Consider the following 27,369-nt stretch of genomic DNA (forward strand, 5'->3'; position numbering starts at 1 on the left):
TTTTCCATTTAAATAATTTCAAAAGCCCTATTTTCAGCATCCATTTAGCTTCAAAGCTATTCGCTTTAATTGTAGCCAGAGACAAAGTAAGGGGGAGGCCATTTTAGGTCAATGTGGCCCTGCGTGTACCAACACTTTAATCATCAAGCCCATCATTAGATGCGACGTACTCACCACTGGATGAAGTGGGGTTCCTGGAAACATAAATTGCATCTGCTGGGCAAGCATCGCGGCAGCAGTTTTTTGCTGGATCAAATTGTTCCTCCCATTAATTTCTAGTTGAGTTTTTAAATGTGTTGGAGGATGAAGATACTTGCAGTTCTCTCTTGAACAACGGCCCTGTAAAATGAATGTTTTGGTTTTAGGACTGTTAGGAGCAGCCGTCATCTATTGTCAACCATTTCACAATTGCTCCACGTATACAAAGGTAAGGATCCTGTGCGTGCGTGCGAGTGCGTGCATGTGTGCGTGTGCGTGCACATGCGCACGCATGCTGGAACGTACAACAGACCTGAATCAGGCATTAGATGATTATCAACCTTGCTCAAACCTGTTCAGCAGAGAAGCTTCCTGAGATTTTTTTGCCGTTCTGTCTAATGGATTCCAACTCTGACAACAGACTCTAAAGAAACCTGAGAGCTAGGAGTAAAGGCAGACCCTTCTAGGCGGTGTGGAAGGCAACCAGAGGAGCATTTTTATGGGGACTTATCAAAAGGACTCTTTGAACTTGCTCTACGTTGGTTTGTGCATGCTGGGGTGATGACCAAATATGAATGATGACGTGCCGAATTTGTGCAGTGGGGACAGTAATAAGAACTTCTTGAAATGCATGTTCCAGATTGGCTGAAGATACCCCTAGTCCAAATCATTGAAGAAGAGACAATGGTCCTATAGGAGTGGATATTTCTTAGTAATAGATGCATTAGTGAAAATTCCAGGCATAAACTCAGATAATTACCTGCAGCTAATTAGTTTGGTACGCAAAAGCTGTTACCCCATGTCCCTGCCCCACTCCCATGACAGTTGTATCAAATTTAATGTCACGATATGACACAGTGAAGAGTGTTTATGGCTAAAGTAATATTTTGACGTTAAAGTCGGCACAGTGAAAAAAATTAATTAGGTGACAGGTGTGCATAAAGCCAGTCTCGAAGAATAGTTGCAAATGGAGTGTTCATACTGAATTCCCAAGTTTTCAAAATTACCGATTGAGAGAATCATGTTGATGTGTGAATTATGCAATTCCTGGAGAAAGAAGAGCAGACTGTGCTAACCAGTGTGAGTATTATCATTCCCTAAAGAATTAGTCTATTTGCAACCAAGAAAAGAGAATATGGGTTTGTTTACCAGATATAAAAATAATTTTAAATGGCAAGCGTAGTGGATCTGGGGAGACAAATTTGTTTATAGTCATCCTAATTCTAAACATCTGGAGTTCTCCCTCCGTTTCCCGCAAATTTCAGCTGCACTTTTGACAGTATAAGCCCCTCTCCAGCGTGAACCTTCCCCTGCCGCGGTGGAGAAGGGCAGATGTCAGTGGCAGGCTTGCTCCCTGTGGTCTGGGCTCATCAACCGATGCTGTTCTGAGGCTCTACTGTTAGCATTAGAGGTCGTGTCACCCTCTGCAGGAAGGACACAGGCAGGTACTGGGAACATCAAAAGGAATTGGTCCCATTTCTGTTAATAAAATTCTGTAACAATGGTTATAGATCAGTATGTCTCCTTTTTTTTTTTTTTTTTTAAAGATTTTATTTATTTATTCATGAGAGACAGAGAGAGAGAGAGACAGAGGCAGAGGGAGAAGCAGGCTCCACGCGGAGCAGGGAGCCCGATGCGGGGCTCGATCCCAGGACCCTGGGATCATGACCTGAGCCGAAGGCAGACGCTTAACCGACTGAGCCACCCAGGCGCCCCAGTATGTCTCCTTAGTCGCAAGCTCATAGTTTGAATGTGTCCTGCAGCTTCCTATGTGTGAAACAGCCATCCTGGGGCAACCATTGGAAGGTCTGTTATAAAGACACAGGTAAACTGGAACCACAGTGAAAAATAATCTAAATCCAAAAGGCCTAGGAATCTCTCTCTTTCTCTCTCCATCTACTTGTCTCTGCAGTTTTGGGGAGATAGTTTTTATCCTAACTTTCCTTTGCTCTTTGTTTTGTGATGTTCTCCCTTGACAATTGCTGAGTTTGCTAAAATCAAATCTCCAAGAAGCGTGCGTATTGGGTCAGCTCCTACAACAGGTGTGTGGCCAGTCTCTGGATTGGGTGCGTGTAGGCCAAGTGCCCAAATATACTCTTATCATCTATGATGGGAGGTGGTTCATGGGATACAAGACGTAGCTATGGACCATCAGCCCGGGTGGGAGAGGATTAAACAGAATGACATTTCTCATACAGAAAGTATGCACCCCAGACTTCTCTCTGACAACCTCAACCCACACCCTCTTTAGGAACCATCACTTCACCTGGAGGCTGACACCCAGAAAGGCTCAGGTATACAAGATAACCATATAGGCCTGTGTGCAGAAACATACAGCTGGTCCTAATGAGGGGATTGGGGAAGGAGAGTTCCATACAATGGTGACGGAATCTGTGAAATGTCACACTTCTACCAGTTTGGCTCTTCATTTTTGCTCATTCATATAACCGTCCCTTTGATTCACTAGTCTTCTAATGTAATCCTTTGTAGCTACATGTAAAACTTTCGATTAGGCTAGAAAAATATGGTTTTCTTGTAAATGCTATTATCTTTTGATACAATTGGGACACTTAAGGAACTGTATAAACTATTTTCAGCCAAGAGAACATGATTTACAACATTGAATTAGTAATTTATTGATGGAACCTTCTTTTTCATGAGAATTAATGCAATTTCCTAGTGTCCTTACTTACATACTTGGAGTAAGGCATATTATTGATCACCTACGTGCCAGACAATCTATACATGGTTATCTCATTTTCCCCTTACAACAGCTATAAGGGTACCTATCTCACAAAATAGCAAATGGGCTCAGAAATATATTTTTTTTTTTTTAAAAGATTTTATTTATTTATTTGAGAGAGAGAATGAGAGAGACAGAGAGCACATGAGAGGGGGGAGGGTCAGAGGCAGAAGCAAGCTCCCTGCCGAGCAGGGAGCCCGATGCGGGACTCGATCCTGGGACTCCAGGATCATGACCTGAGCTGAAGGCAGTCGCTTAACCAACTGAGCCACCCAGGCGCCCTGGGCTCAGAAATATTAAGGAACTTTTCCGAGGTCATATAATCGGTAAGCGGTAGAGCTAGATTCTAAATTCATGTCGACCTGACTCAATTACATCACTACACCAAGCTACTTATTAGCAATAATTAAAATCTAGGAAAGATAAAAATCTAGTGCTATCCTTGATAAGATAATACGGGTGCATATATATAATAATAGGGATGCATAACACAATTTAAAATACAGTAAAATATATATGAGAATTTGCGAATGGAAAAAGATTATTTGCCTGGGTCTGTCCCTCTGTAGGGGGATGGAGAAATGGTTAAGCTCACAGGCTCTGGAGGCAGACTCCTGGGCACATAACTTGGTTCTGCTCTTTCTTATCTGTGTAACTTTGAGCAAACTACTTGAATTTCTTGTGCATCAGTTTTTTTTTTTTTATCTGTACAACAAAAACCATGAATTGTGTTTTCTCTAAGGGCTGTTGTGGGATTCAATGAATTAATATATGCACAAAGTTTAGAGGTACATACGCCTGGTACATAGTAAGCATCGAGTAAATGTTGTTAATATTACCAAAGAAGGAGAAAATATTTGTATATGATATTTTGTTTACAGGACGTGCAGATCACAGATTTAGTTGCATTCTATGGCTTTTTGTTTCTTCCGTAGAACGGAGTTTTACTTTAAAACATGATGAAAGCTACTTAATTATACTTATTCAAGTATCTTATATTTAAAATTATTTTCAGGTCTCTGGGGTATTTCTGCAAGTATGCATATTTAAAGAAACAGACCTGGGGTGCCTGGGTGGCTCAGGTCATGATCTCAGGGTCCTGGGATCGAGCCCCAGGTCAGGCTCCCTGCTCAGCGGGGAGTCTGCTTGTTCCTCTCCCTTGGCCCCCCCCCCCCCCCCACTCGTGCTCTTGCTCTCACTCTCTCAAATAAAAAAATAAAATCTTAAAAAATAATAAAAAATAAATAAACAGCCCTGCACCAGAGTTCAATCTAGTATTAATATTGTGAAGTATGTTGCACCATGGATGTTTGAGGCATACTAATTCAAGAACCGGGAAAATCTAGGCAGAGTTTTAGTAAAGGATCCTCCAGGATTCTAAAATCCTAAAGGAAAAGCAACTGTCAAAATATAATGAGCTATCTGACACAGTAAACAATTTGTAAGGAAGTTTTTGTGAAGGCGTAAGATTTGTCAGGATATGAATCATCACACAAAAACTGCTGATTATCATAGCAAGTTGTCATAACCAAAAGGGAGAGGGCAGTGTGCAGAAATGTACAGCGTCTCTGTATATCATTGTAAAACACAACAGCGGCGTCAAAAGTGGTGTCTCCCGATTTTAGTCCAAGAAATAAAAATAAAAATGTCTTGGAAAAGTCTTCCTGTGGCCTCTAGGATTGTTTTTTGTTTTATTTCAACTCTCCCTCCCTTTTAGTTCTTGGTTAAACACTGTGTCTGGGGAAGTGAGAGAAGTAGGGTCCAGCCTCTAGAGAAGAGCACTGCATGGTTTCTGTGGGATGGGGATGGGAGGGTGCCTAGGCGGAGTCCATGTGGAGAGTCTTCTGGAAATGAAACACAGGAGCCCAGGCGAAGGCAGGCAGATGGGCCCATCCAAGGGGCCAATGTGGGGATCAAACTCCTGAGGACATCAGGCCTTCTGGTGCTTTGCTCACCCCTGGGGGTATGGAGACCACAAGTGGTCTGGATCACACTCACCATTGTTCTTGGTGTACTTTCAGGCTAGGAGATCTTAACCATGTGTGTGCCAGGCATGGCACCATTTAACCAAAGGACGACACAGATAAATGTACAATTATAAATTGTGATATGTGTTCTGAGGAGAATGGTGAGAGAGGGTGGTGGGTCAGGGAAGGACGCCGAAGAAGTGACATTTAAACTGGGACCCAAAGGATAAGAAGGAACATGGCAAGGGAGTGAGTGAGTGGTGCCTCTGTGTGTGTGTGTGTGTGTGTGTGTGTGTGTGTTGAGGGAAGAGAACACACAATGAGAACGAGAGGAACAGAATGTGCGAGGAGAATGTGCTAGGTGAATGTAACATCAGGGGTCATGCATGAAGTTTCCCGAGGCTGGAGTACAGAGGGCATGCACGTCGGAGCAGGGGTGAGGAGACAGCAAACAGGAGCAGACTGGAGCCAGGGTGAGGGGTTTGAACTTCATTGCCACGGAGTTTTTAAGCAGGAGCAGAGCATCGTTTTATGCTAACTACATGCAAAATTGTACTCTGACTATTCGATTTCATACTACTTTTATTTACTACTCTCTCTACTTTTATTATAGTTTACATTGTTTGGAGACCACTTATTTAAAAACAAAAGCAGAATTCTGCCAGCATCTACACAGAATTTGTGCAGTTTATTCTACCTTCAAAAATAATCTCTATTCCAGGAATTTTAGATTAGGGAGTATTGGTTAGAAGTAAAAATGTCAAGCCAAATTAAATTTATTAAAGTAAGCGACCATGGAAGATTCGAATACAGAGGACCCATGTCGATTCTCACCGGAATGTGGAAAGATGCTAAACTGGAATCTGTACTTGGCAGGACAACAGATTGGAGCCATCAGAATTACACGGCCATTACGTTCCATGGCGTGGGATCGAATAAATGCAGCCGTGGCTAAGAAAAGATTTCAGAATCAGGTCGGTGTGAGGGGGGGGAAACGTAATTGGAAAATGAGATTTTCTAAATGCTTATTTTAAAACAAGTAATTTTTAGAATCTTTTTCTAGTATGCTCCTAATTGAAAAAGTCAATTAAAACATGGACGCCGAAAAGAAAACAGATTAATTAGGAGATTGTTAAAGTGATTCACAACAGGAATTTTTGCCCACAGGAACTGCCGACAGAATATATCCTACTCATTTTCCATGGGAAAAGCTATGGATTTTATAGGATGTACAATTCAAACAGTTCCTAGGCCCCTGCTGCATGTATCACTTGGGGGTAATTTGAATTGGATCTTGGTGTGGGCTGAGTCATTGATCCGCAGGCTCTAAAACAGGTCCTTCTGGGGGAGAGTAATCCCAGTTGAGGTTCGGGGTCACCGTCTGACCTACTGAATTTCGCCTCTTGCATTTGGGTCTTGGACACTCCCCGTTTTCAGTACACGATAGTGTTTCAGAGTGAGCAGGCCAGGCTCTGGAAGGACAAGTGCTGACTCTGGTGACTGGTGGCAGATGTATGTGCTCTGAGAGTGGCCTGCAGGGGTCCTTTGAGTCCAGGAGTCTGCCTTGGACCCCAAAGCTGGCCATGGAAGAGGCTCTCAGCTTCCTCTGCATCCCATACACGTGAGACCAGCTTAACGAGCTCCCGAAGGGATGACAGATTCTCGTCCTGGAGTTACATTCCTGAGACCTGGTCTGTCTTGGAACCTCTCTTGGAGAAGCGGTTTGCACTCGTGGTAAAGGGAACAGACTCTTTCCCTGGACCGCTCTGGCTCCGAATCCAGCTTTGCTGTTCTTGCCATGGGACTCTCTGGCCTCCAGCTGTCCCCAAGACGGGGACAGCAGGAGTTCCTCCCTCTAGACTTTTGGTACAGACGAAGAGTTCATGCCCGTGAAGTGTTTGAACAGTTTCTGGCACACGGCGAGGCCTCCATAAGGTTTTGATATGATTACTCTTACCATTCTCATCCTCATCATCACTCTTACTAATAACACCTACGCTGCATAGTAGAGAAAAAGAAATGGTATTAAAAATCACCTCTCTAATCCTCGTTCGGTTTCTCTAACCCCGTGCTTCCAGGAGCTATGAAGCTCTTTAACCCTCTGTTACTCTTATTCTCACAATCAGTGCCAACACTGGCCATTTCTCTCTTCAGAAGAGCCTCAGATCTGGTTCGCTTTGATATTTTTCCTGCTCAAACCTGACCACGCTGATGGGCATGGCATGACTCATCTAGACGTTAAAGCAAGTAAGCATTCCAGTGGGAAAATCCTGGAATTCTGGTTATGGCTTCATCCCCAAATGGTTATGCGAACTTTTACCAATCATTATAATGGTCTGTGTCTCAATTTTCTCATCTGTCGAATGGGTGCGTTCATATTCCCATATCTCGGCTCCTTCTGCTGGCTGTGACAGCTCGAGAGACAGCAGAAGTTGCTTGGGAAACATTGTTCTACATTGTCAATTCCACATCTCTTTCCTCTTGAATGTTCCTAATCTAGTGAAAGGGGAAGGCTACTTCTACCAATGGTTACAGTAAAGAGTGACACCAGACACTTAGCTGGCAACAGCCCCGGCACGTTCTGAGAATAGTTGAGAAGTTACATGACAGATGAGGCACAGGGCACACCAGCAGAAGTGGCGAATTAAGTCAAAATTGATGAAGTCTAGGAGAATTTATTAAGTACCTACAGTGTACGCAGCTTGAAAGTGAGAAATTCAATCAAACAGACCACCGTTTTGGCCCTCGTGACATACAAGTTGTCCAGCAGACATTTCTAAGGGACTGAACTGGCTGGGTGAGTTTCAGAAACTCTCAAGTTTTTTCAGAGTGGAGGGAGGGTGGGGAAGAAAGGCCTCGATTTGACCAGGGCAGCAGATTTATATTGGTCTATCATTTTTATGGGTTTAAGTCGGGTGGCAAAAGGCTGAGTTGAACATTTGGCCTGAACCTTCTCTTCCTTCTGCAGCACATTTCCGGAAGGATATGGGCAAGTAAAAGTGTAGGGGAATAAAATGGTTACTCACATCAGGGCCTAATTTATAACATTAACTATGCAGCTGATATAGCTGTACTCCAAGGCAAGTGACAGATTAGGCTTTTAAGCTTCTTTTGAATTTAAATAAACTAATTGAACCACATGAGCTCCTTGTATTATTAGTTCCAACTACATAATAGAGCAAATAAAATACAACCACATCAGGACTTTGGAATTAGAGGAAACTGAATTCAGGGAATCGCTATAAGCAAATGATAACCAGAACTTCCATCAAAATGAACAGTTGCCCGGATCATCAATATTATGTATGAATTTAAAATAAGCTCTTTCTGTTTATTAGTAATTTAGTTCAATTTATAGTACAACTCATGTTGTATGCAATACTCTTTTGGTCAAGAGCATAAAACTCTGTACTTATTAAAGACAGATTAAAAAGGGCATATTTACGATCTGATCTTCCCTTTTCTGGGGAGTGTTCCTTTATTTCCTGCTCCCACGGGATGGAGGAAACGTGTAGGAAGATCTAAGGAAGATTGGAGAAGTGGCCAGATGGGGAAACTAGGGAAAAATCACAAATGCTGATAGGCAGTAACCAACACTTCCAATTTTCCCCACTGCCAACGAGTGCACAGCTATGGGGGTGTGGGGGAGAGGAGGAAGTCTGAAGCACATTGAGTAGATGACTGGCCCAAGTGATGGTGGGAACTGTAGTTTAGTTTGCTTTTTCTTCCTTTTTTATTTATTTTTTAAAGATTTTATTTATTTATTTGACAGAGAGAGACACAGCGAGAGAGGGAACACAAGCAGGGAGAGTGGGACAGGGAGAAGCAGGCTTCCCGCCAAGCAGGGAGCCCGATGTGGGGCTCCATCCCAGGACCCTGGGATCCTGACCTGAGCCAAAGGCAGACGCTTAACGACTGAGCCACCCAGAAAACCAACTGAACCAGCATTACCTGTCATTCCACTGCGGCACCCAGACTGTGGGGTGACCCCCAGAGCCCTCCCCCAGTGCTAATGCTTTTACCTTCCTTAGAGAGTGCTTCTGGGTTTTCCCATCTCTAAATAATGCATTTAGCGTCATTTGTTATCAATAGAGGGCTGGGGGCACCTTAGGGCCATCACCAGCACTTTGTGAATAGATTTGGGACTCATGCAACTGCCCCCTTCCTTGTTTCCTTTTTTTTTAATTTTTAGTTTTTAATTTTTAAATTGAAAAATAATGAATATACAGTGTTAATATTAGTTTCAGGGGTACAATATAGTGATTCAACACTTCTGTACATACTCAGTGCTCATCATGGTAAGGGTACTCTTAATCCCCTGTTTCACCCATCCCCCCACCCCCCACTGACAATCACATTTTTTCTCTGTATTTAAGAATCTGTTTTTCGGGGCGCCTGGGTGGCTCAGTCGTTAAGCGTCTGCCTTCGGCTCAGGTCATGATCCCAGGGTCCTGGGATCTAGCCCCACATCGGGCTCCCTGCTCTGCGGGGAGCCTGCTTCTCCCTCTCCCCCACTCTCCCCCTGTGTTCCCTCTCTCGCTGGTCTCTCTCTGTCAAATAAATAAATAAAATCTTTAAAAAAAAATCTGTTTTTCTTGTCTTTCTTTCCTTCCTTCCTTCCTTCCTTTCGTTTCTTGAATTCCACATATTGGTGAAATGGTATGGTATTTCCCTGTCTGTGACTGAATTATTTTACTTGGCATGATACCCTCTAGGTCCATCCATGTTGTTGCAAATGACAAGATTTCATTCTTTTTTATGGCTGAGTAATAGTCCATTGTATGTCTACACCACATCTTCTTTATCCATTCACATATCAATTGACACTGGGTTGTTTCCATAACTTGGCTATTGTAAATAATGCTACAGCAAACATAGGGGTGCATATATCTTTTTGAATTTGTGTTTTTGTTTTCTTTGGATGAAAACCCAGTAGTAGAATTATTGGATCGTATGGTAATTCTATTTTTAGTTTTTTAAGGAAACTCCATACTGTTTTCCACAGGGGCTGCACCAGTTTGCATTCCCACCAACAGTGTCAGAGGGTTCCTCTTCTCCACATCCTAACCAATACCTGTTTTTCGTGCTTTTGATTTTAGCCATTCTGACAGGTGTGAGGTGATATCTCATCATGGTTTTAATTTGCACTTCCCTGATGATGACTGATGTTGAGTATCTTTTCATGTGTCTGTTAGCCATCTGTATGTCTTCTATAGAAAAAATATCTATTCAGGTCCTCTGCCCATTTCTAAATTGGATTATTATTATTATTATTTTTGGTATTGAGTTGTATAGGTTTCCTATATATTTTGGATAGTTCATTTGCCAATATCTTCTCCCATACAGTAGGTTGCTTTTTTTGTCTTGTTGATGGTTTCCCTTCATTGTGACAACTGCCTTACTCCTTCAAGCACTAGTGGTGAGTGCAATTAGGACCTAATTTTATAACCATTTTAGGTAGGCAAAACATAAAAACTGATAAACGAGGAAGAGAGACAAAGAGGGTTGATTGTAGTTTGCCATTTCAAAGCATATTTAAATCTTTATTTTTTAATGGATTTTGGTTCCCTATGCAGTTTTAGTTTCTTGTACCATTTTTGTCTTGTGATTGGAAAGAGCTGTTTGTCATATTTAATTCAGGAGCCACATCCTGTTTTTACTGGTCTTTTCAGTTCAGATGTTAACTGAAAATGTGCCAACTAAGATAAATCAGTGACACTAAAAATTGCCCCTGCATTCGTGAGAGATTTAAGGAAACTAATTTCTGGGCATCAGATGCTTCATTTGAAAATAATTTTATCTGACTGGAAGGTGAATGTCTTTTGTCACAGAGGTACTTTGGTGAGTGTGGATTGTGAGAAAATATCAACATTAACACAAAACCAGTTTAGCAGTTGTTTGATTTCAGGGTCTAGATTTCCTAACATCCCGTTCATAAATGTGTGCATTGCCATGGCCATGGGTGAAACAGAAGCTCTATGAAATATTAATATCACAGCAGTAGGAATTTTCCTGTGGGGAAGGGCACATGTTTCTAGTCTATTTATTATACCTTCTCCTCAAAGCCCAGAAGTACAAGGACCCTTACACAGAGGGCACCAAATGATTGTCCTTTCTTCTCGTTGACAAATCTTATTGATCCCCTTCTATGTGCCAAGCTGTATATATATTTACATATATATTAGAGAGAGAGAGAGAGCCAACAGGAGAAGGGGCAGGGGGAGAGGGAGAGAGAACCTTAAGCAGGATCCATGCCCAGTGTGGAGCCCCACAAGGGGCTCAATCTCATGACTCTAAGATCATGACCTTAGCTGAAATCAAGAGTCGGATGCTTTGCTGACTTCAGATTATCCAGTTGGATGTATGTGGAGGGGGAGATGGGTAGGGAGGAAGACTTGGCCATTTGGAAAATTAAAACAAGCCAGACTCATTCACAATCACTCTGCGGGAGTTAAATTCCTGAAGCCTTAGAAAGGCCTTCACAGCACCTGGAACAAAGTAAATGCTCAGTAAATGCTGGCTGCCATTTTTATTCTCACTGGTTGTTAGTGCTTCCAGAAGCTGGCCACTTTTTAAATAAGTGACATTTTTCCAAAGACATAAAATGTCACTATACGTCTTCTGTTATCAGATAGTCTTTTTCAGTCTGATCTGTAAACCGAGCAGTGAATCACCTACCGCCACCGAGGTCTTCCTGGAACTGGGACACGGATAGACCATCAGCCTCAATGGCTGGTGTTTAGGGGAGACGCTCCTGAACAGCTGTGCCTTTTCTCCAAAGACAGGAAGTACTCGTGTCCTGGTTAGAAAGCAGCCGCTGTCCCAAGCTTGTGGCGTTTTCAGGTGTTTTCCCCACTTCTCTGGTCGCTCTGGCCACGCCCCTGAATCCTAGCACCGCTCCCCATACACTCCCTAGAATCAAACTGTTAAATCCCGCACAGCAGGGGGCCTCCCTGACCCAGCTCTGGTGTTGTCTCCCTGCTCCCTGCGCGTCCGGGAGGTATTTATCTTAAAATATTTTGCACATCACACCTGATTATAAATATACTTGTAACACAGCCAGAGTGCCCTGGTTCCTGGTGTTGGAGCTGGGAAGGCTTCTCGGAGGTGGGAGAAGGGTGGGTGAGGAATGCACGGGGCGCACGGGGGAGGAGTGGGCAGCAAGGGGAGGAAGACGAGGAAAGACATCAGGGAGCAGAGGAAGATTGGCTAAGAAGCTCAGGAAGGAGATGGAAAGATAGAGTGTCCTTTCAAGAGTGCGTTCATTTTTAGCCCCACAAGAAGGGAACACTTCTCTCAGGCTGGTTTGCAGTTCCTGGTGGTGCGGGCCTGGCCAGCCCACCAGACCACAGCAGAAGGAAGCTGCACTTCGTTCGGGAAGACACCGCCTGGGAAGATGTAGGCACAGGGGCTCGCTTGCCTGCCGCGCTGCCTGCTGGGGTAGGAGCTGAGCTGCTACACGGCCGAGGTGTGGGCCTGCTCCTGTGGTCTCCCTTCCTTTATTCATTCGACAAACATTTTGGGAGCATCTGCTCTGTGCCAGGGCCTGGGATGGAATTACGCACCGGGTACTAAGACGTGGTCCCACCCTCAACAAAAATAGCTAAGGCTTATGTAACAGTGTGCATATCACGTACCAGGCAGCCTCAGAGTGCTTTCTGTAGATTATACTCTAATCTTCAATACAAGATCTTAACAGCGGTACTGCTAATGTTCTCATTTGAAGGGATGAAAGGGGGGCACACAGGGGCAAATAACCTCCCAGGGTCATACAGGTAGAAATGGCAGAGCCCAGCGTCCGAGGCTGCCGACTAGAAATCCAAGAGAACGTTTGTATCACACCTTGAAAAGCATTCTGGAAACAGAGTATCTTATTACAGCTTTGGTAATTTAAAGGTATTTAAAGGGAATGTAAAGGTAAGGAAAATGAGGCTCGGAGGGCTTTGAAGGTACTTTCCAAGGCCACGTCACAGTCAGCCAGGACTCAATTCTGGCCCCAAGTGACTAAAAAGTGTGCCCCTCTCCACTGTCCCTCGTGGTCAGTGGAAGAGCTATGGGTAACAATTTTTTGGCCCAACTTATGAAAGAGGTGTTTAGGACAGAATGAGCAGCCTTGTTTGAAAATGGACATTAGGGAGCTGATACTGGAGGCTCAATTTTACGGGGCTGCATTGTGTCATCCCCGAAGGATAAGCCCCGGTACCTAGAATGTGATTTTATTTGGGAATAGAGTCTTTACAGAGATAATTAGGTTCAGATGAGGTCATTAGGGTGGGCCTTAATCCAGTAAGACTGGCGTCCTTATAAAAAGGAACTATTTAGGGCACCTGGGTGGCTCAGTTGGTTAAGCGACTGCCTTCGGCTCAGGTCATGATCCCGGAGTCCTAGGATCGAGCCCCGCATCAGGCTCCCGGCTCAGCGGAGAGTCTGCTTCTCCTTCTGACCCTCTCTCCCCTCATGCTGTTTCTCTCTCTCTCAAATAAATAAATAAATAAATAAAATCTTTAAAAAAAAAAAGGAAATATTTAGGCACAGGGAGAAACATGCACAGGGGGAGGATGATGTGAACAGACACAGGGAGAAGCTGCCCATCTCTAAGCCAAGGAATGTCTGAAATGACCAGAAGCTGGGAGAGAGACCTGGTATAGGTCCTTCCCTAGTTCTTTGGAGGGAGCATGGTGGTGCAGATGCTCCTTAATTTCAGACTTCCAGCCTCTAAAACGGTGACAGAGTAAGTTTCTGTAGTCCCCAGCCACCTAGTTTGTGCTACTTGTTACAGCAGCCTGAGGAACTAATGTATGAGACCCCCAAGAAATGCTAGATAATGTTGTGCCTCACAAGTCAGGAGGCTTAACCAGCAAAACACCCTGCTGTCTCCTAACACAAAGATTCCGTTCTGCGAATGTGTATTCCAACTTTTTTCACCAACTCAGATGTTGATCCCCTTGCCTGATCAAAAACAAACTGTAACGACTCCTAAATCCTTCACAAGCACGATGATTTTCCACAAATGAAACTTAGCCAGCTTAAATGCTATCAGATTTTTCATATGGAAGATTTAATAGGAGAGATTTATTTTAGTAAAAGACAAAATGTTTCACTAAAGAACTCATTAGTAATGCATAAAGGCCTACTGAGTCTCTGAAGAACCATTTTCAAAGAGAAATGTTGGGATAATTTTTATATCCTGATTACAGAGAAAGACTTGATAAAAATTGTCCTTGATATTAAAATTGCATGGGGGGGGGGCGGAGAATCATTCAGTGAAGCAGGAGGGAAGTCAAAGAAAATGTGTAAATTTGGCCAGCATTTTGAAGTTGCTTTGACAAAGGTCGATATGCATTTCTGTGGTCTCCCTCATGAAGCGAGGTCACCTTCACAGGGACTTTGATTCACCGAGGGAACGTGGTAGGAAGAGTGTACAGAGAAAGGGCCTGCTGTGTTCAGCTCAGGTTTCCTGTTATCCCACCCTCCTGAGCTCCTTTCCTGGGTTCCTAAGACAAATCCTGAACTGAGACTGGGTCATTGCTCTGGCTGATAATGACTCAGTATCCCCAGTTTTGAAGGCTACATGGCTGCTCTGACCCAAGCTCCAACTTTCTGTCTTGCTCTTGGCCTTGTTCACCCACTGGATGTCCCAGTTCTTACATTTGAGAGTACCCCGGGGCTTCTCTCTTTACCTCCAAGTTCAGGGTCTGAGAACCTGCCTCCATTCAGGCTCCTTCCCTGATGGGAGCTCTACTTGCACTCTGCATCCGGAAAACCCTGCCCCCAGGCTGGGGCCTGCGGCCCACTAGGGCCATCTGCTCCTCATCAACACACCCACCAAGGATCATCTTCCTGGGTTTGCCCCCACTGTCACCCACCTTCAGGGGACAGATGCCCTGCTAATTTTTCTCAGACTTCTTGCAGCTCAGTGTTTCTCCAAAATGTACCCAGGAGGGTGGAGTCTAGAACTCTTGGGCTCAGGGGCAGCATCTCTTTGGTCCAGTGGGCAGAGCTGTCTTCAGAGTCTGGGGTCCCTTCTCGTCAGATCTGGCCAAACACTGAGATACGGCATTTCTCCCTCTTCCTCTTAGGACCTCCCCATAACCTGTTTATGGAAGAAGTCTTTTCTCTCAGCGAACGCCAAATATTCCCATCCGTTGCTACTGGTTGGATTTCACTTAAGCTTGTGATAGTCCAGAAATTGCTGGTCAAATTTATGTATAAAGTGAATCCATCCATTATTTAAAGAACCTAATGTTTTTTTAAAAAGATAATTACTTACATGATAATAACACTTGGTAACATTTATCGAATGTAGGTATTATTATTATTATTATTATTATTGACTGCTTACTATTATATACATGCCAGGCACTGTGCTAAGTGTCTCAAGTGCACGGTCTCAGACAGACCTGTGGGTCAGGGAGGCACCCGTAATACCTCCTTATAATTAGTTGGGAGAACTGACCCCTGGGGAGATTGAAATCTTGTCCTAGGTCAAACAAGTAGCAAGAAGTAGAACCTGGAGTTCAGCGCAGGCAGTGTGACCCCTGAGCCACTGCTGTTTATCACTGTGTTTCTTTCACTTAATCATATAATCATAAAAACTATATGTTTATTGAATGCTTATGATATGCCAAGCATGGTGTTAAGTGCTTTCCATGAATGATCTTTTTGGTGTTCATAATAAGCCTCTGCAGTAGGTCTTATTTTTATCTCCCTTTTGCAAATGTGGAAACTAAGGCTCAGGAAGGTTAAGTAGCTTGCCCAAGGTCACACAGCTTAGTAAGGGGAAAATCCAAGATTTGAACCTACCTAGCCTGACTCCAAAACTGCCATGCTCTAAGAATATAAATTATGGATTTCTACCTCATGTGTGGTATGATGCTGGGCTCAAGTGAATACAAAGATGAAAAACAAATTGTTCCTATCTTTGAGTAACCCTAGATACGTAGATTTGCAATGCATGTACACATGATTAGGAGAAAGGGAAGAAACCAGAGTAATAAGTAATAGTTAAGTCTAGCATTAGCCGGAAGGATCTATGTAATGTTTCATAAATCATACATTCTCACAAATCCAATTAAAGTGATTGAGTACATTTTATAAATATGGTTGAATTTTAATACATCAAACTAATAGTTGAAGGGAACAACCAACGTAGACCACTCTCAGCACATCTTCATGTTATCAGAGTAGCAGGATGACCACCAATAGCCCCAAGGGCTACCCTGTGCTGAGGAGATCGCAAGCTTTCAAAATCAGGAGGTGAGGCCCTTGGATTTCAGGGAGATAAATGGATTATGTGTATATCAAACTATAGCTTAAGAATTATGCATGCGTGTTTGAGGCATATATCTATTCTTTGCTTATCAGAAAGGCCTAAAGCCCCAGTGGAGGGCAGTTTCCCCAGGAAGAGTAGGGCAGGGAGCTCTCCACGTCCTATGGATGACTCCAGCATGAAGCTTCTGCCTGTCCAGGGCACAGGGTCTGACACTTTGTGGGGTCCCTTGGGAGGTTTTGAGCTGTTTTTATAGGATCAGGATTTTGTTCATTTTTATCTACTCCATGTCACCTGATTGCTTCTGCGATCAGTAAGGACAGTCCCTGGGTCTGGAGCGCAGTGAATCTCACAGGACCACACAGGCTGGACCCTATGACTGGTGCCTCATCTACCACAAAGCCCCTCGTCCCCCACGTGGGGCGGTCTGGCCCTGGATATATGGCCGCTAGGTCCCCTGCGCCGTCGCTAGCTTTTCATTCTCACTGCCAGGGCAAGCCACTGAGTGTGGCCTGATGCTGACAACAGACCCTCACCCCCCTCCCTGCCAGCAGCACTCTGCCCTTCATCCAAAACTCACCAGTACCCCTGTCTTTATGGCACTTAGCTTCTAATTAGGACAGACAAGCAACAAGCAATGAGTATTACAAATAAGTAAGTTATAGAGTAGAATGTGCCCAGTTCTGAGGGGAAAAAGGTGAGGTAAGTGGGATGGGAGTGCTGTAGGGGGGTGGGCAGCCCTTTACAATTCAGTAGGCAGGGCCAGCCTTACGGAGAAGGTAATTTTGGAGCAAAGACTCCAAGGGAGTGGAGAGCGGGGCATGGCCCGTGTCCGGGAGAAGCACGTTCTAGGTGGAGAGGACAGACACTACAAGTGCCCCAAGGAGGAAGCATATCTGGCATGTCTAAGGCCAGGGAACCAGGAGGAGGTGTGCCAGGAGCCCATGGCCCTGGGTACCCTGAGCCAGGGCAGAGCTGAAAAGGAGGTCAGAGAAATAACAGAAGTTCGGTCATGTAGGGCCTTGTAGGCCATTGGAAAGCCTTAGCTTACTTTGAAGGAATGGAGATTCTGAGCAAAGGAGTGACAGGATCTAACTGACATTTTTAGGGACAGACAGATGGGCCAGAGTAGTCACAGGGAGACCGAGTATGCTGTGTCAGTGCATCCCGGGGAGGAACCATGATGCTTACACCAGGCTGGTGGCAGTGGAGGTGAGAAGTGGTGGGTTCTGGCGCTATCTTGAAGGAAGACCCCACAGGACTCCCCAGGGCACTGGATATGGATCGTGAAAGAGGTCCGTAAGGAGGAGAGCAAGGGTTTGGGCCTGAGCCACTGGAAGGGTAGAAGTGACATCAACCGAGAGGCAGAAGGCATTGTTCAAACGGGTTTGGGGAAACTGTAGGAATTGTGTTTTGGACGTATTGAGTTTGAGATGCCCATTGCCTATCAAAGTAGGGGTTTCAAGCAAGCAACTGGATACTGGAATCTCAATTTCAGGAGATAGGTGCAGTCTGGTGATGCCTGTCTGGTAGGCCTGGGCATGTGAAAGGTATTGACGGCCATGAACGAACCTCCTCGGTTAGAGCCCTGGGCGTATTACTCCTCCCCCTCAGGACCCCACAGAAACTCCCTTCCTTCCTGAGTCATGTCCAGATGTCCTTATCTGTGAGCAAGGCCCCCCATGTTGTCAGACAGACAGCTTCCTTTCCAAGCTCACCTCCGAGAGATCCATGCAGCCTAGATACAACGCCAGTTGAAGCTGGGAAACCTAAGACCCGATGACTTCCTGCCTCCTCTCTGGCTATGTTCAAGCCGTTTCCATTCCTCTGTCCTCTTTCTTATTTCAAATTGTCCAAATTCCACTTCCCCTCCCAGGCCTAGTTTCACTGACCTTCCTCCATGTGAACCATGCTCCAACCTGTCCCCAGCCACCCTTGAGGAAGTATTTTTGCCTTCCCTGCTCTTCTGGGGCAGCACCTAACCCCCGATGGCTGCTCTTATCATTAGGACTCAGTCTCAGGGCTTTCTTATAAGCTGCTCCTGAGGGGAGGCTCTCCCACGTGCTCAGAAAAGTCAGTCGTGGAGAGAACATGTATGCCATCAATGTTTGCTTAACAAGTGAATCTTCGGAAGACATAGATTTTGCAAGGCCAGACCCTTGTAAACCTTGTGGGAAGAGATCTGGCTTGGGGGTGTGGGGGGGGAGGGGAATAGATAGAAGATGATTTCCACTGCTTCAGAGGTCATTTCTTCCCATTTAAGGATCCTTAAATAATACGAATCCACACTGGAACCTAATAGAAGTGTATGTAGTAGGCTTTTTTTTTCTATAAGGACAAAAATACTATTGCAAGGAGTTTTAAAATAGACTCAATGTGTTCCCTAAAATGAAAATGCCAACAAGCATGTGAATTTCCACTTTTACCCATAAGGCAAACAGCTACAAATTAATACAAATGATTAACATATATGAAAATCGCTTTCATTTTCAAGGAGGCTTGCTATACGCCAGATGTTTTATGTACACTGACCCTGATTCTCACAACAACCCTGGAGTTCTGTATAATGAGCTTTCCTTCACAGATTGAGTGAAGTGAGAGAAACAACTCACCTACGTTGAACAGCTTGTCCGGGGTCACAGAGCTCACAGGTGGTAGAATTAGGATTCTAACAACTCTCTTGAGAGCCAAGGGCAAAGCTCCTTGCACCTTGTTGCCCGGCTTCCTCCCCTCCCCTGGGAAGCCCCCAGCCCTAGAGTTGTTGACCTCAGTGTCTAAGTTGCTGATTTTCTCAGTAGAGGAGAGACGTTATGGCAGATGCTGCCAATCCTCATGTCCCTGGACGGAATTCACTACTATTTTGTATCGGTCATTCACTCAATGCGTATTTAATACTTCTCTTGTGGCAGGCGCTGCTCTCAGCACCAGAGAACGAGTAATGAGCAAAACCAGGCACAAGTCCCTACCCTTGGGGAGCTTCCATTTGAATGGGGCAGGACAGACACTAAACAAAGTCAGTAAGTAAAATGCAGAGTGCCAGGGAAAAAATATATCTAAAGGGGAGAAGAAGTGAGTGGGTGGATAACTTTGCAATTTTTGTTAGGGTGTCTGAAGAAGGTCTCAAGGAGAACTTTCCAGACGGGAACAAGCCTGGTAAGAGGGGCCAGGAAGTGCAATGACCCTGAGGCGGGAGTGTGCCTAGTGTATTCTAGAATAGTGTGGCGGGGCAGAGCAAAGCCAAGAGTGGTAGCTGAGTGGAGACGTGAGGGGAGGGAGGTGACCAGAGGGTGGAGAACCTCACGGGTCATCAGAAGGACTTTTACTCTGACTGAGATGCAAAATCAATGGAGGGTTAATGCACTGGACGATATTACCCAGAGGTTTCCATGTTCTTCACAGATTTTTCAAATGTATTAGCAACTTTAATAAATTATGAGAACGTGCATTATGTCAGACTCCCAATCACTAAATTTTGCTGATCTCATACAGATTCCCATTTAGCACTGCTCTTGTGATCAGGCAGCAGGCTTGAGGCTGCAACAGCCTGAAGGGCTTAAATAGCAGAGGCCCAGGAGTGGGGGCCACCATGCCCCCAGCCCCCCAGTCCCCCAGCCCCCAGACCTTTCCCACTCTCCTCCTTGAAAGGAAATGGGTGGCTCTTCTGCAGCCTCCACCTCAGCCTCAAAATCTAAACAGCTGGGAATGGACCAGGCCGTCCACACTGGGGGGATAAAGCCGTCCAGAAAGTCTGTTCAAGCAATAGGCCGCAGATGCTCCTCTCAGAAGAACAGCAAGAGGAGAAAAGGTCTTTTGGACAGAGCTCTGGAAGAGTCCTGGTCACCCTCTGCCAACCTGATTTACACCTTACAATATAAAATCATCCTCAAATCTCACTGCCTCCAGTTTGCCGTTCTGTTTAATAAGATCTTTTTCTTTTCTTTTTCCCTTAATTTGATGAGTAGCCCACAAAGAGAACATCGACTCTTTAGAACGTGGGTTTCTCCCTCTGGGAAGGGGCCTGAGTGTGCGTCGCGAGAGGGCAGGCGTGCAGCCGGATGTGTGGAAAAGAGGAAAAGCAGAGAAAACCACTGAAAATTGGCCTCAGGATAATCACATGGACGGCTTTTTCTATTTTCAGGATTTAAAGTGAACCCACTGGAGCCACCTTTAGCCTGGCAAAGGCTAGGATGCTGAGACATCAGACCTTTAGAAGTCAGGATGCACCACTGCGAGCCTCCATCTTCAAGTTCACAGTCCTGAGACAGAGGGTCGTTTGTTCTTTCTAACATACATACATGCAATTCCTTCTAAGAGTTTTCTGGAACTCACTTTACTCTGAAATGATCAATGTTTCCCTTTAGCCAGGGGAACACGGACGTATGCGCCACCCAACACTGCCTGACAGTGAATAAACAGCCTCCAAGGTCATAAAATGCTGTTGTTGGGACCAAAATGCAGATTCAAACACACGATAGTTAATTGAATTCACAGTAACCTTTGGAAGGTGTGTTCTCAACAGACAGATAAGAAAAACATAACTGGTAGCATAGAGGCTCAGAAAAAAATGTTCAGTGCTCAAAAAGGAATTTTAATTCTTCAAAAACCCGTAAGTAGTGAGTGATAAATAATAAATGAATGTAAGTTGCAGGCTATTGACATTTCAATTCGAAACTCAATGGCCGTTGCTGGAGTGAACTAGGAGTCAGCCAGACAATGGAAAGAAGGGCATCCAGCTCTCCTGGGTCTGACCTCACCACGAGAGACTCATTCTGGGGGGATATTTCCTACTTTTTTCTGGTCCAGGCCTTTGACAATGAAAATAACCCCGAAATGATGAAAACTTCAGCGTGAAGTAATTTCTTAATCACTCTGTGCAGGTAAAAGAAAATAGTCGACAAAACAAAAAATGTGAAATTAGGAGAAGAACCTAGAATAGAGAGGTGAAGAGGGAAACGGGCTACTAGCAGAAGAGGAACTTACCTCTTCTTATCACGAGAGGGTGCTGAATTTTATCAAGCGGTTTTTCTGCATCAATTGAAATAATGTGATTCCTCCCCCCCACCCCTCATGCTGTGAATGTAGTTTTTATTACGTGGATTGTTTTTCGTGTTGTTTGGAAACGCTTTGCCAGAGACTGGACCAGTTTGTGATATGTGTACCTATACTTTTCTTCTAGCCAATTTTCTCAAGTTATGGCCTGGGCTGGCTCATTTCTAGACTGTTCTCCCATGCTGTGGGAATTTGAAAATGAAAACATTTTCAACGTTTCAATTCAATGTTAAGAGCTAGTTCTTGGTCATAATTAGTCGGTTTCGTTCAAGTGAACACCAGGGGTCCAAGCTCTTTTCCTTTCTTGAAAGAAAGAGCAAGATGGAGAGTGACGCAGAGAATTCGTTACCAGCAGTGAGCAACGAGCAGGTGATCGGAAGAGGAATACTGGTGGCTGGGTCACTAGAAGAGATTAACCAAGGTGGGGAGGCCTGTGAGGGCGCCGTGGACAGAGGACCGATGGACCTACCCATCCCTAGCCCCTTACCAGTAGGTTAGCGCATGCTTCATGCCGCCTGCTGCAGCGACCTCAGAAGCAAGCACGGAGGGTTTCTGCGTGACCGTCAACATCCACGCATGTTTACAAAAATCACTTCTGAAAACCAAAAGCTGTTTCAAGAAATTAACAGCCTTTTCCAAATAGTGTAATTTCACTTTGCTGTTTTTGAATTTCTGAAATCTTTTCCTTTCCTTTTAGCTAAAAAATGAGATCCCATAAAGCACAGCCAACGAGTAAAATTTGAATATGTGAGCTGGCTTGTTCTTTTAAATTTAATTGTAAACATTATTAAAAATTGGGGCTATATGGGGGTGATCACGCTTCAGAGTTATTATTATTATTATTACTATGTTTGAGGACTCCCTTTGAGGTTTTCCATAATCTTGGTGAAGTTATAATCTTGGTGAAGAAATAATTTTAGCTCTTGATTATTCTCATGGGGGCTACCATCAACTTGTTCCCCTCAACAGCTGGGGAGTCTTGTTTATGACGCGTACATTATACTCCCTGCATGGATGCATCACAAGTAACTATTCCTCCCGTTTTGGTTCTTTATAGTTTTACACGTTCATAAATAGTTTTGTGACAAGTGTTTTCTCCCACAGCCCTTCCCCCTGCCATTTTTATTTCCTCGGTGTAAGTGGAATTATTGGATTAAAAAGTATGGATTTTTGCACGGCGCTTAGTGTTATCTTGAATCGGCGTATTCTTAAATGTGATCTTATCTGAGCAGTCAGCATATCTAGATGTTTTTCTCAAGAACTAATCATATTACACTGCTTTTTATCAGACAATGAGCCCAGGTTTTTCTTTTTGCCGTAACTGCCAGGAAACTCAGAGTTAGAGTTCAAATCCAATACCGTAGTGAGTTCACCTCAGGTGACTGTAATATGTTTCTCATTTCCTTCACATTGATTTTCTACTTTGCTGTCCCTTTTAAAAACAATGATGCTGAACTCTGAAAGTCCCCTCAGATTCCTTTTAGAAACAGGTGGGGTTATAAAGCTTACTCGCACACACACAAATGTGTACTCGTTGTCTCAAACATCAAATTTCATGTAATTAGCATCATAAAATCCAAACGGTCTTGGATGCAGAATCTGCAATGACGTGGTGCCCTCCCTCCCTCCACGATGGGCACACCGGGCTAAAAAGGGGGCAGGACTTGCCTGGGACCACCAGCTGGTATCAGAGCCAGGACCAACTAGGACCTTTTCACGCCCAATCCGAACCCTGAACAAAGCACCAGGAGCACATTATTTGCTATACAGGACACCTTGACATTTCTGCCAGGGGCTCAATCAGGAAGCGCCTCTCTCTACGACACTGCCATTGCTCTCTCTCCTCGTCTGATTTCTCATCATCACCGTCCTGTGAGGCCGCCTTCCTACATTCCCAGAGCACGCGTTCTGTAGCCCATCTCACACACGGCTGCTACGTGAGTCCACCGGGGCTGCCAGAACACAGGACCACAGCCTGGGCAGCCTGAACCACAGAAATGAGTCGTCTTACGGTTCTGGAGGCTAGAAGTCCAAGGTCAAGGTGTTGGCAGGGCCACCCTCCCTCTGAAGGCTCTGGGGAAGGGTCTGTTCCAGGCCTCTCTTGGCTTGTACATGGCCATCTTCTTGCGTCTCTCTGCATTGTCTCCTGTCCATTTGTGTCTCTTTGTCTAAGTCCCCACCCCTCTTTTTAAGTAGGCTTCATGCCCAGTGTGGAGCCCAACACAGGGCTTGAACTCACAACCCTGAGATCAAGACCTGAGCTGAGATCAAGAGTCAGATGCTTAACCTACTGAGCCACCCAGGTGCCCCCAAATTTCCCCTTTTGATAAGAGCACCAGTCACACTGGATCAGGGCCCACCCTGATGACCTTGCTTTAACTTCATCAGGTCTGTGAGGACCTATCTCCAAACAAGGCCATATTCTGAGATATTGAGGGTTTGGACTTCAACATAAGAGTGGGGGGATGCAATTCAACCTCTAACAGTCACGAAGGTCATTTTGCTAAATTTTCATCTCCCTGCTCAAAATCTTTCATGGTCCTGTTGTACAGACTTAAGTCCAAATTCCTCACTTTTGTTCAGGCCCTCCCACAATCCTGTTTCAACGAATCATTATTATTTTCTCTCCCTCCATGCCCTATAGTCCTCTACATGGCAGTCCACCTGTATTTCTTCTCGAATTCCAAACATCCCACTTTCCTGGTTGCACGCCCACGCTTGTGAGGCTCCTCTGCCTCAAATGCCCTCTTCCTCCACGTCCACTGGCCCATCTCAGGCACCCTCTCCTCCACGACGCCTTCCTAGTCCCACTCAGGCATGTCTCCTCCTCCCACAGGGCTTTGTTTTGTGTGCCTGGTTGACAGGGAAGGATCTGATCATTGTATTACAACTATTCTGTGTTCCTTCCTGCTAGCCTGTATCATCCCATGGAGTCAGGACTTAGCCACCATCTCCTAGCACCTTTTCTTTTCTAACTTCCCCGAACATAGTTGCAGGTGCCTTTTATGAACACGTAGGAGGAAAAAAAGAGATATTCTGCTATAGATATCAATAAGAACACCTAAGGGTCATGGGAGGCAACTCTTGTCATAAGAGTATGCCCCTGAAGCATGATACACATGAATAGTGGAATAAATAAGGACTGGATATATCATCTAAGATTGGTGGTTTGTGGGCACGGTGAACAGGAGTTATTTTTATTAAGAAATTCCCTTTGTCCTCATCATTTTTCCCTCCTGACAGAAAAATTCCATGAAGTTCATTTCTAAAGAAAAGTAAATATCCAGATGGCCAGAGGAATGACCTTTCTCTAATGGAGGGGATGAATTTGTTATCCAGCCAAATGTTTGAAATTCTTCTACCAGCATGCATAATTGAGAGAGATGTGTTAATTACCCTTAAGTGACAGCTGGTAGGACTTCCTAGACAACTCTGTGAGTATTGATCGAGGATCATTGTAAGGGGCTGTACTGTGGGGCTATCAAGGCAAGGCCCTCGCAACAATCTTTGAATGGGCAGGTCTGCGCAGTTCTCTACGAACTGGGGCCTGCAGGCATTCCGGTAGCCAGCCAATGCTTGTCGGGCAACAAAAGCACCAGTGTAGCTCTTTGCATGACATTTTGATGAGTGACACAAGGAAAATCCCAAAGATATAATCCCTATTATTATAATAGCTCTGTGGGTCAAAATGGGCGGTTACCAAAGAGAAAGACAATTCCAGAAAGTGAAGTTGACGTCTTCCTTTTACCCCCTATGGCTGTGAATCTATACCAATGATCCACATCATGGACTGTTATTTAAGGGAGATGAATGCACATCTCTTGACTCAGCACTGCGGACATTTTGAAGAGGGAGTAAAAAATACAATCCTTGCCCTAAAGGAGTCACCGTCTTGGCATTGATGGAAAATAATTTAATTCTCTAAAGTCTTTTCCAGATCCAAGATTTTATGATTCTATGATCATGAAAGGAGAACTATTTTGTCTTTAAACAGCAAAAAATGCTATGAATATCCCTTTTATCTTAAAAGCAACAGATTCCCTGACTAATATAATTTGCCATATTGTTTCTACATTAAATTGCTCAGTTTTTATACCACAAATCTGAACAAGAGAGCTTTTGGGTTTACTTTTCCTTTTCCTCTTGCTGACTAAATATTTTTTTCTTTCACCTGGAGTCACATGAAATATGGAGTTACCTGACCTCTCTGAAATCCAATATAATGGCATGTCAGCTTCTAAAGTAATCACTTGGTTGTTTATTCATACATTTCTGGAAAAACTATCTGGTTTTGGTTTAGTCTAGGGAAAACACATTCAAGTTTTTTTCCCCCTTAGAATGTGTAGAAGAAAAATATACATCTCTTTTAAACAACTGGAATCAATTTAAGGCTTTGGCACACACAATGGAAAAATCAATGGAAGTAAAAAGTTGAAAGGTAAAGCTGGCCTCTACAAGTGTCAATAAATTTAGGTCCAGTAAGAAAAATAAAAGGAAGATCTTTGACAACAAACTAGACTGGTAGCTCAAATAATCCATCAATCAATTAATATGGTTTTATTGAAGATAACACTATATGTTGAATGCTGGGGGGTAGGATCCATAAGATTTAGGCATCCTTTCTATCCCTCAAAAGAGTTTTCAATTTAACTAGGAAGATAACAGGAACATGCACAAAACAAATACTGAATAAGATGCTATGCTGACAACAAGAATCAAGATTCTAAAGGGCTAGGGGTGCTGGCGGACTCATGAACATTGAGTGATCTAACCAAGGTTGAGCCTCCCTATAAATTCCAGAAATCTTGTTTGAGAACCCATCCAGATATGCTTCCCAGCTAGAAGAGAAAGTCCTTGAGCCTTGTTCTTGTTGCTTGGCAACCAACATCAGTCTCTACTGAGCCCCAGGAGACCAATGTCCAAAGGCTTTCTACTTACCATGCATGTTTTTTCCACACGGAAAATGAGCTAATAAGTAGGACACCTATTTTTCTCCCTCCCTTCCTGGTGTTGGGAATCCCTTCAGGTTTTTCTGAAAGCATTTGCTACTTTGTTCCTTGCTCAGAGGGGGCAAAAGTTAAATGAGGATCACCAAAGAGTTGGCTTCCCATTTATGTCCCAGGCATTTACACTGGTGGCCCAAGGCCAGACTCCCAATAGTGCCCACAAATCGCTGCAATATCATGTAATATGAGTCACTTAAGTTACAGTGGTGGCAAGAAGAGGCCATCACCATTTAGTCTCAGATGGTAATTAGAGGGTCTACAATATAGGTCTTGAAGGAAAGGCAAGGCACGAGAAGGTATGGCTTGGACAAAGTGGTATCGGGTGAGAAAGTGAAAGTGCCCAACATTGTCAAATACTGCTGAAAGGTCAAGGAAAATTAAAAGTTGCAAAAATGATCAATGAATATGGCATTTAAATAGTTATTGGTGATCCGTTCGAGGTTAATTTTGGTGGAGCCCTGGGAACCGCAGTCAGGTCGCAAGGCAGAGAACAAGGGTTGGGAAGTGGTTATAGAAATGTTCTCTATGATTCCCCTTTCCTCTGTGTAAAGAGTCAAATGGAATATGTGCAGACTAGCAGTGGAACTTGCTCAGCCAGCACGCCTCCGTGCTTGAGGCAGAGAAAGCCCCACTGGAGTTCTGTTCTGTTGTTTTCCCTTAAGCAGTGCACGCGTGCACACAGGCATGAGCGTGCATGCATGCACCCATGCGCGCATGTGTGTGTGTGTGCCCCTGCACGTGTGTGTGCACGCAGGCACGTGGGAAAGGATGTGTTCCTTCTATTCCTTTCCTGTGCCTTCTTCACCTCTTCCTCTGCCTAGTCCCTCTTAGAAATGTAAATGATGATGGAGGAACTTGCTGTCAAATGTCCTGAGCTCTTCGGGAGAAACCTACTATAAGAATCTACAAAAACTATAGATAGCCTGCAGTTGTATGATTTGCAATTTTGAAGTAATGATTTAGGCTTTTAAACAGTTAACTTAAAACCATATCAACCCAATATTAGCTGAACACTGGGTACTGATCAGTTTTCCGATTTGCTCATTTTATCTGATACATGTGTAAACACGTCTAAGATTTCACTCTTATTTCCAAGTAATGTAATAGATTATAATTAGCTACAAAGGAATTCTCTTA

The 27,369-nt window shown here is 44.2% G+C and overlaps 1 protein-coding gene across 5 annotated transcripts in view; it reads right to left on the reverse strand.

Moving 5' to 3' along the window:
• Positions 1 to 27,369, reverse strand: part of MBNL2 (muscleblind like splicing regulator 2) — a 156,901-nt gene that overhangs the window by 54,926 nt on the left and 74,606 nt on the right. For all 5 annotated transcript variants that reach the window (XM_044913531.1, XM_021696030.2, XM_021696029.2 and 2 more), the window contains one exon: positions 175 to 339. In XM_044913531.1, the coding sequence (XP_044769466.1) occupies positions 175 to 339 (165 nt within the window). The remainder of the gene's footprint in view (positions 1 to 174; positions 340 to 27,369) is intronic.

The sequence above is a fragment of the Neomonachus schauinslandi genome, chromosome 3 (assembly GCF_002201575.2).
Source record: "Neomonachus schauinslandi chromosome 3, ASM220157v2, whole genome shotgun sequence".
Taxonomy (NCBI): domain Eukaryota; kingdom Metazoa; phylum Chordata; class Mammalia; order Carnivora; family Phocidae; genus Neomonachus; species Neomonachus schauinslandi.